This window comes from Nicrophorus vespilloides, unplaced genomic scaffold (assembly GCF_001412225.1).
Source record: "Nicrophorus vespilloides isolate i.1.1-1 unplaced genomic scaffold, Nicve_v1.0, whole genome shotgun sequence".
In the NCBI taxonomy this organism is placed as follows: Eukaryota; Metazoa; Arthropoda; class Insecta; order Coleoptera; family Silphidae; genus Nicrophorus; species Nicrophorus vespilloides.
The window spans coordinates 1-9,794 of NW_017100048.1; the positions used below are offsets into that span (position 1 = coordinate 1).

The 9,794-nt window shown below is 35.5% G+C and overlaps 1 protein-coding gene across 1 annotated transcript; it reads left to right on the forward strand.

The window, feature by feature from the left end:
- Positions 1-6,424: 6,424 nt before the first annotated feature.
- Positions 6,425-7,395, forward strand: LOC108566730 (headcase protein; the record flags this gene model as incomplete). Its single annotated transcript, XM_017926746.1, has 3 exons — positions 6,425-6,634; positions 6,702-6,887; positions 6,972-7,395. Coding segments are annotated over 3 exons (570 nt in total), but the record flags the coding sequence as incomplete, so codon positions are not given.
- Between the last annotated feature and the right edge of the window lie 2,399 nt (positions 7,396-9,794).

Here is a 9,794-nt window from a genome sequence, read left to right on the forward strand (position 1 = left end):
CATCATTTTCTCTGTCGATTATAACAAATTAGTCTACAAACTACATTTTTTTCTATAGATTGAATTAAATGTTATAAATTTAGTGAAGATTTTGATCAATTTGAAGGAATATTGCAATAATAATGAAACTTCCAACTAATTGAAAAAAATTAAAGCATTTAATAATAACAATAGGAAATCATGAAAAAACGCAATTCCATCATTTTCTCTGTCGATTATAACAAATTAGTCTACAAACTACATTTTTTTCTGTAGATTGAATTAGATGTTATAAATTTAGTGAAGATTTTGATCAATTTGAAGGAATATTGCAATAATAATGAAACTTCCAACTAATTGAAAAAAAAATAAAGCATTTAATAATAACAATAGGAAATCATGAAAAACGCAATTATAGGAATCTATAAACAAAGAAATACAATAAAAGTAAACGCAGTCATAAAAGAAGTTACCATATTGATATTCCATCATTTTTTCTGTCGATTATAACAAATTAGTCTACAAACTACATTTTTTTCTGTAGATTGAATTAGATGTTATAAATTTATTGAAGATTTTGATCAATTTGAAGGAATATTGCAATAATAATGAAACTTCCAACTAATTGGAAAAACATTAGAGTATTTAATAATAACAATAGGAAATCACAAAAAAACGCAGTCATAAAAGAAGTGTTACCATATTGATATTCCATCATTTTCTCTGTCGATTATAACAAATTAGTCTACAAACTACATTTTTTTCTGTAGATTGAATTAAATGTTATAAATTTAGTGAAGATTTTGATCAATTTGAAGGAATATTGCAATGATAATGAAACTTCCAACTAATTGGAAAAAAAAATAAAGCATTTAATAATAACAATAGAAAATCATGAAAAAACGCAATTCCATCATTTTCTCTATCGATTATAACAAATTAGTCTACAAACTACATTTTTTTCTATTGATTGAATTAGATGTTATAAATTTAGTGAAGATTTTGATCAATTTGAAGGAATATTGCAATAATAATGAAACTTCCAACTAATTAGTCTACAAACTACTTTTTTTTTCTATAGATTGAATTAGATGTTATAAATTTAATGAAGAATTTGATCAATTTGAAGGAATGATAATGAAACTTCTCGTGGAATTTTCCGTTCTCGCTATCTATCTGCGTCGACCTTTGCAAAAGCGCTCTCGCACTATTACCAGCACAATCACAATCAATGTTTTCTTCAAATTGATTCTCGCATTCATTATTTTTAACGCTCACAATGGCAATCATTGTCTCTCCATCTCCACCGACGCGGACACGACATGACCCGAACACACAGATAACCGCTCTTGTTTACGCCGTTATCTAATTGGGAAAATTACTGCAACTTACTTACTCCTCCTTCTCAACATCATCCTACTTCTTCTCTTCAACTCTTGCTACAGCAGAAGAAAACCGGAGAGAAAAAGCAAACACTGCTACTGTTTACTTCCCCCATTTGCATATCCAGTCTTTACAGTTCGCTTACCCACTTCTCCTTCATCTATTATTTACTCATTTTCTTTTCTCGAACGTCTGGAGTCTCGTTATCGCCGTAATGATTGCGCTGCAATTCAATTTCCTCTGCGCCTCCTCCTTCTTTTTCTCTCGCTTTGTTTTCCTCTCGTCTACAGTTTTGTTACTGCCGTTTTCCTCGAGCGTCGTCCACTTGATGTTGGTTTTATGTCCGAGTTGACGGGCCAGGTAATTGGGATCCTAAATCGATTAGTCCCGTCTGACTATCCCCGCACAGGACTGACATCTTCCAATTACCAAAGCCACCTATACCACATACACACACAGTTGTATCCATCCTCTAAATTCGACGCGACGAAAATCCCAGTTTTTTTTTCTATCCAAACCATTTGTTTGTCGATTAAAGCCGGAACGTATCGAGACTCCAACTTTTCCTTTCCCTTCACTTTTTTTTCCTTCCTTCGGAGACGGATAGGAAATTGTTGGTAAATACATAACATATCTATCTTTTCCATTTTTTTACCAACGTATTTCCTTCGATTCGAGGGGTGAGAGAGAGATGTCACGTCATTCGGATTTCCGATTGTCAGTCTTTTCTATATCCGGATTTCGTCTCCTCTTATTACTATTACTAACATAACTACCACCACCACCTAAAAAGTTCGCAATACCAAAATGCAACCTGTCTTCTTCTGCTCTTTTCAACCCTCTTTCCACTTCGATATCTGCCATAGATATATATTTACAAGAGGCGCTGCCGCCGCCGCCGCCGACGCCCGCCCGCCCCCGCCAGACGGCAAATATGTAACGCAAATAATGGATCCGAGTCGTCTCTTCTCTCTCCATCTCTCTCGCTCTCCATTTAACTCGCATCTCTTCTCTTCCTCCTCCCTCGCTGTCTCATCGAGAGAGGAGGAAACGACCCTCTTTTGTATATACCCGCCGCCACTCGGCTCCAAACTCAAATTCAACGTTCTCTATTTATTTATTACATTAACGTGAGCGCACTTTCAATAGCTCCGGCAGCCGCCCCCACGTACACACACTGAAAAAAAAATAGAAATAAAGAAGAGTGGAAGTAAAAGAGTAAAATACTGCAGTACAAAAAATAAAAAAGATGATATGTTCAGGAATCAATGTTCTCTCTCTTCTCTCTTAAACAATTTCACGTACTTCCATTTTCTACAGAATCGAGCCACCACCATTCATATACACGAACAATTGAAGAAAGAAACAAAATTGTTTGAGCTTTTACGGTAAATGCCCAAAATGGAGAAACGTGCGGATGCGAAAAGCCACCACCATCTGTGACAAAACTACTGCAGCAAAATCGTTTTAATGAATTGGCAGGTTTTTTTTTTTCGCAATTCAATTCACTTTTTCTTAACTGTTTACGCAATTGAAGTTTCCAGGAAAAAAAACGTTTTACATTTACTGTTTACAAAATCTGAAGATTTTTTGATATTTTAAGTTTAATATCTTGTTTTAATACTAAATTGTCTTTGAACATTGATTTATAATTTATTTTCCAATTAATTTAAAAAAAATACGATTACAAATTACCAAAAAAAAAAAAAACTATTGATGAAAAATTAATATTAGTTTTGACCATGTCTAGCATATAGCAGTAATGTTTCTAATGTGATATAAGAATTCTTAACTGTTTACGCAATTGAAGTTTCCAGGAAAAAACGTTTTACATTTACTGTTTACAAAATCTGAAGATTTTTTGATATTTTAAGTTCAATATCTTGTTTTAATGCTAAATTGTCTTTGAACATTGATTTATAATTTACTTTCCAATTAATTTAAAAAAAAATACGATTACAAATTACCAAAAAAAAAAACCTATTGATGAAAAATCAATAGTCGTTTTGACCATGTCCAGCAATGTTTCTAATGTGATATAAGAACAAGGTGTATTTTGTCGGGCGGAGAATGAACCACGAGAATGGTTTCAGATTTGCAGAGGAGGCGTTGGAAGAAGAAAAAGAAGAAAAGTGGTGGTAGCAGCAGGAATATAAGTCGATCCGAACGACGAGAGTGCAAATTCAGCAATGAATTCGTAATCCATCCTAATGGCTCGCTTTAAGTGCGCCTAGTATCTATACTTAATGCCTGAAGTAGAGCCGATTTTAACGGGATCAACTCCAATTTTTTTCTCCTCCTCCTCTTCCGTCGTCAGAGAGTATTTATTTATGAATTCCTTCTTCCCAGAATCGCCGATGCATGTAATCTAATAGAAATAACGTAATCCTATGAAATAAATATATATTAAAGGATTTTTGCCCGGTCAACCCGTAACCCCGCAGGATTATGCTGCAGGAAAACGTGCGAGTTGGTTTTACGTATTATTCTAATCTGATAGCAGAGAGGAGAGACCGACCAACCTTCGATTTATTCCAGCAAACTTTTGTCCAGACACGACACGATCGTCCTTCCTCTTCTATAACAATACATCAACGTATTAGGGTTATTGAATGCAAACAACGGTCTCGTCTGCAGACATCCCCCCAAACATACACAGACTTCATCTTTAATCCCATAAGTTCGTACAGCAACAGAAAAAAACGTAGAGGAAAATTGTTATTTCATTTGTGTTTCCTCCTCCGAGTTTTGTTTTATTTCCTTTCTTTTCGGCGCAGGGGTTGTGCGAAATTTTTAAGCGGCTTAAGGGTAATCCACCCGCTCACAAGTCAGCACCTCGGAATTAAGATTAGATCCGTTTCACACTCATTTTCCGAATCCCCCAACTTTCTATTTTTTTTTTTGTTCATCCTCTCTTCTCATCCTTAAATATAATTCGCAACACGGAGATTAAGTATCTCCAATTTTACGCCAGCCCTAATTTTTAAGCGGATTTCAGCGCCTACTTATAAATTACGAAATTAATTACAACGACGAAGGTATTATTCTTCTCTCATCTCTAATTTTTTTTTGTTGCGCTCCGGATATTTCCAATTAATTTCCTGGGTAGAAAGAGAAAATATATATATATAATCAAAAATAGGATTAGATTTTCGTTGCGACGAAGGAAACCAGTAATGAAGCGAAATAAACTTTCTTAATGGGGCAGAGTTTTGACAATTATTTCCGATTCTTATTTTTTAGCGGAAGTTTTCTTTGCTCGACTTCCAACCCTTAAAGAGCATAAAAAGAGAGAGTCAGGGCACAAAAATCTCTCCCATATTATTATTTACTCTCTTTCTATCTATTTAGCCCCCCGGCGCTGATAGGATTCTTTTTTAATGGCGTGTCCACGCAAGCGTAATTTCATTTCGCGATATTAAAGTTCCGTCAATTTTTTTTCACCCCTCTCTCTCTTCGTCGTGTGTTTCTCTCCGCCTCAAATAAAAAAAGAAAATGAGACAGACAGAGAGAGAACCTTTGTGTTTTATTAGCTTGCTGTAAAATAGGGATGCGACGGCGACGGCGGCGACTGTTTCCTCCCCAAACCATCCCCTTTTCAAAAACGAAAAGAGGAGTTTTCGGTATATATGTGTACAGCGTGGAGAGTATTTGCTTCGTTCGTGGATCCGAAACAATGGGTCTAAAACTCACCCCCATCCCCAACATTGATGACGACGATTATTGCAGACAATATTGGTACATTCGAACTGGTTATTCCGCAATTTATACTTCCCTTCTCGCGTGTGTCTGCTCCGCAATTATCATCCCTCTGCCAACTGCCGCCGTTTTCAGCTTCTATTTTCATTTTATTTCCATCGTTCCAATCTATGTTTTTCTTCCTTTTTTTTTCTTGGAGAGGGTTGCGCCACTATTACTTTTCACTCGACTATCTCCATAAAATTGTGATTGCGCACACTTAGGATTTCTGAAAAGCAGCACCAGAATAAGGAGATGAACAAATAGAAGAGAAAGATAAGAAAAGAAAAAAAACGTAAATCCCTTCAATGGTTGCGTTCCGCCTCTTTCATTGCAAATAGCTTCAAAACGTAAAGCGAAATCACAAAATCCATTTGATATTCAAATAGTTTTACTACCCTTAAAATACTTATCAATTTCGTATTTAATAAAAGTTATTGTTTTTCTTAAGGTTTCTGATGATTATCATTATAAGACTAGGTTAATCAAGGGATGATCTTTGATTCAACAAAGCTTTTCTATGAATTCGCACGCTGATTAAAATCGGTGTGTACATAAAAATAAGGTTTCTTTTGGGCTTACGATGAAAGATTATTACCATTGAGAATGAGCAGGGGGTGAAATGAGTAATAACAGTTTTGGATTCGAGCGGATATTTCGGATTTATATAGAAAGTCAATTAATTTTCGGTTGTCAAAGAGCGTCTGCGAGTTGGAGATGTTCCAGATTTCAAATTAAGATTTCAATTTATTTCTCCACGGATTGGTGAATATGTGCATTCTCTCTCTCTTTTTCTCTCTTTCTATCTTTCTGTATAGACAAATGATAAAAAGGAATATCGGGAATTCGAAATGGGAACGAATGTGGTAATCGCGTGTTCGCTGATTTGTTAAAGCGTTCCTCCTTTTTTTTTTCTTCCATGCATTTCGATTTCAATTCGGAGATTCTCCGATCCGTTTCTGTCATTCTCAGATTGCGTCCTCTTTTATTTGTTTATTTATATCCTTCTGCTCCTTGCAGAGTTTAAAAAAGAAAAGAAAAACCTGTCTAATAATGTTGAGCGCAAATATTTGCACTGAACCACGCCGGTACACTTATTTATTGGGTCACAAACTCTCCAGAGAGCTGAGATCATCCCCCCATCTTTCTCTCTCCCCCTTCGATCTTCCGAGTTTGATGTTTGTTTTAATTGAAATCCCTTAAGGTTTTCATCCATCCGCCACCACCTTATTGCGTCCGGTTTTGCTGCAAATATGCGACCGAAACCGAAACCGAATCCAAACCCAACAAAACCCGGATATTGCGGGTTCACACAGTTTGCTGATTTTCGTTTTCCTTTTTGCAGACGGAGGACGAAGGCAACCACGGAAACGACGAGACGAGATGCTTCATCCTTTCCACGTTGGCATCGCAGGGAAGATCTAGAGTGCACTGCGTGCTGTGCGAGGAACAGCTTCTCGTCTTCGACAGGTATCCGCTAGTCGATGGAACCTTCTTCTTGAGCCCCAGGCAGCACGCCAAGAGTTGCATCGAGGTAAGTCCAAAGAATTGTTGCAAGAGAGGATTTTTTTATTATTAATATTTTCTTCTTTGACGTGCAGGTTAAGGTCGAGGGCAGAACCCAATTCTTGACGGTCGTTTGCATGGGCTGCTTGGAGGGAGCCCCAGGTCGCGCCATCTGCTGTCGCGTTTGCAACAAGCAATGGGATGGATCTTCCTTGGTCTTGGGTACCATGTACTCTTACGACATCTTCGCCGCAATGCCCTGCTGCACTGAACGAATTAAGGTATGCGCAGTCTTAATTTCTCAATCAATCGCATCTTCAATCAATATTCATCCTTACTGATCATTGTTTATTAATTTGTTGCAGTGCAACGCCTGCTTCAAGCCCGTGCTGCATCCGGCTCAACGCCTCAACTTCTTCAGCGACTACAGCCACATGGTGCCTTGTCCGCATTGCCGCACGCTAGACACGCACTTCGTTAAACCTCTGCACTACTGCTACACGCGCACCACGACGCGCAATCTGCAGTTGTGGCCATAGCCCGCGGCCCCCGCGAAAGCGCCACCCTCGCCACCGCCGGACCTCCTCGACTTGGACCTGGGGTTGCTGTGGCGCGAGTTGGCCGGCCTTCGGCTCGACGAGTTCTGCCGTCTTCAGCTAACGCGCGAACGGTAGACCACAACAACAACAACAACTACATTTAGCCATTTAGCAAGGATACAAACAAACAAACAAACAACAAGAACAGCTACAAATAGAAAAATACACACACACAAAAAAAACAACAAGGAAAAAAGCATTTGTAAAAAGAAATAATTATTATTAGATCATCCATCGCGAGGATCATTATTATTAATATTAGAATTAGCTGTAATAACGCGCGCGTACAAAAGAGAAGCAAATCTTTTGAAGCGTCTTAAAACAACAAAAAAAACACACAATACACTACACACACACACTAAAAACACTAGTTTCACTTTGTTAAATTGTTTGATGCAAAGCATCAAACAATAATAATGATTTGTAAAAGCATTTATGTTTCGAGCGCGTCCACAGAGAATGAAACAAATTCGACAAAATATTTGTTTTCGTTTAAACGTGCATTTCGTTTGTTGGACGCGTTTTAGGTACATATTTTAACCTTTCGTTTATTCTCTTCGTTCTTCTATATAATTTTTTTTTTCCATTTTTAAGTAAACAATAATAATAGTAATTACGTTACGTTTCTTAGTTCTCTTTTTTTATCGATTAATTAATTGATTGATTAATTAATTATGTTTGTTAGTTCATAGTCAATTTATATATTATATATATTTACGTACATTTACACGCATTCGTCTCCCCCGTTGCTGACCGAACGCGAGAGAGAGAGAGAGAGTGAGAGTGATAAGAAGGGAGAAATGAAGAAGTCTTCGCAGCTTCTTCCAAAAAAGTTTTTCTCTCTTACCTAGGTGACAATTTTAGTTCTTATTATTATTATTTTTTTTTTATATAATTTTAATATATATATAAATTATGTTTATTTACTTTTAGTTTCTCAAATGATACACATTTACTTACACGAAAAATTACAAATATGATACACACGTACACATTTTATATATATATAAAAATTAGTATATATAGATATCTTACGGTTACGAAAAACGCGGTAGATTCGTTTTGGATACTTTTATGTAAATGCACGTTGGTATTGTTGATACGATCGCTTAAAGAAAAGAAAAATGAAGAAAAAAAAAATCTTAAACTAATAATTTTTAAAAACCTAACAAAAAAAAAAAGTATATAAAAGTATATATATGATAATTGAACTCTATATATATTATATTATATAATTGATGATGAGATGATGATATTTGATGGAGGAGAAAGCGAATATATTTAAAGATATATTATTATAAGATAGGTGAGTTGCTGTGTCCCAATAATTAGTGATATAGGTGTGAAAGCGACGTCTATGAAGCGAAGAAGTTTAACTGAAGAAGCGACAAGAGACGTCGCTGGGCGTGAAAGGAGATGTTGATGAATGAGCGGGTTTGAAACGGTTTTTTTTTTGTTTTACAACCAGGCGAAACCGTTTCTCCTGGTGCGATTGGTGAGGATACAACATTTCGTGCTGCAGCCGGTTTCACGTGACGGGTTCGAGGATGGTCGGTCTTATTGAGCACAGCCCCCTACACAAAGTTAAATTAAGAAATATATATATATATAAAAAGAAAAACAAAATGAATGAGATGAGTTGAAAAGGGAGAAATTGAAAAAAAAAGTAATATATAAATTTAAAAAAATGCAAGAGAAACCTTCTTCATCCTGCGCAACCCGGAGCCTTCCAGAAACAGAACGTACAAAGTACTAACTAACTCAGCATCCTGATGAGCGTGGTGGAAAAATCTCTAGGTAAAATTGCTTCAAGTACAAAAGATTTAAATGAAAATAAAAACTAAGACAAAAAAAAGAAAGTAATAATAATAATAATAAAATAAAATAAACCGTTCGTTACTTTTGCAAATTTTATATATAGTGATGAGAAATAAATATAAGCGATTGTTGAAGGTAACATAATTCCTAAGAAATTAATAATCCCATAATAATCATAACGCAGAATTAATGAATAAAATAAAACGCCGCCTATTTCCTTAAATCTTAGCTTTCGCTTGATTTCTCGCGTGTCTTGTATAAATGCATAATCTATATCTATATATTACATAATAGAAGTAAAGTAGGAATCGAATATACTGATCACACATCGACCGACTACAAAGATAGCGAACGTTTGTAGCAGTTGTCTAATTTAATATATAGAGCGCTTATTAAGGCAACTCACAAGAATAATAATAATAATAATGGTTTTTTTAGAACGAAGATTGATGAACGCAGAGGCCTAAAGTAAAAAAAAACGCGGTCTAAAATTTTCTACTTTTCTCGATTTAAAATTTTTGAAAGAAAAAAAAAAATTAATTAATTAATCCCTTGGTAGAAGGAAAACTACTTCTGTAAAAGAAAAGCAATGTACATAAAAAAAAGTAAGTGAGAAAGAGACAGAGAGCGAGGAAAGTGAACAAAAATTAACAAGTAATAATTAATTAAGAAATTGGTAAATTTGTAATAATTAATTGTAAGTCATTAGTTTGTAGTCGTTTTTCTACTTGATAAAAAAAAAAAAAACAAAAATATTAATAATAATAATGA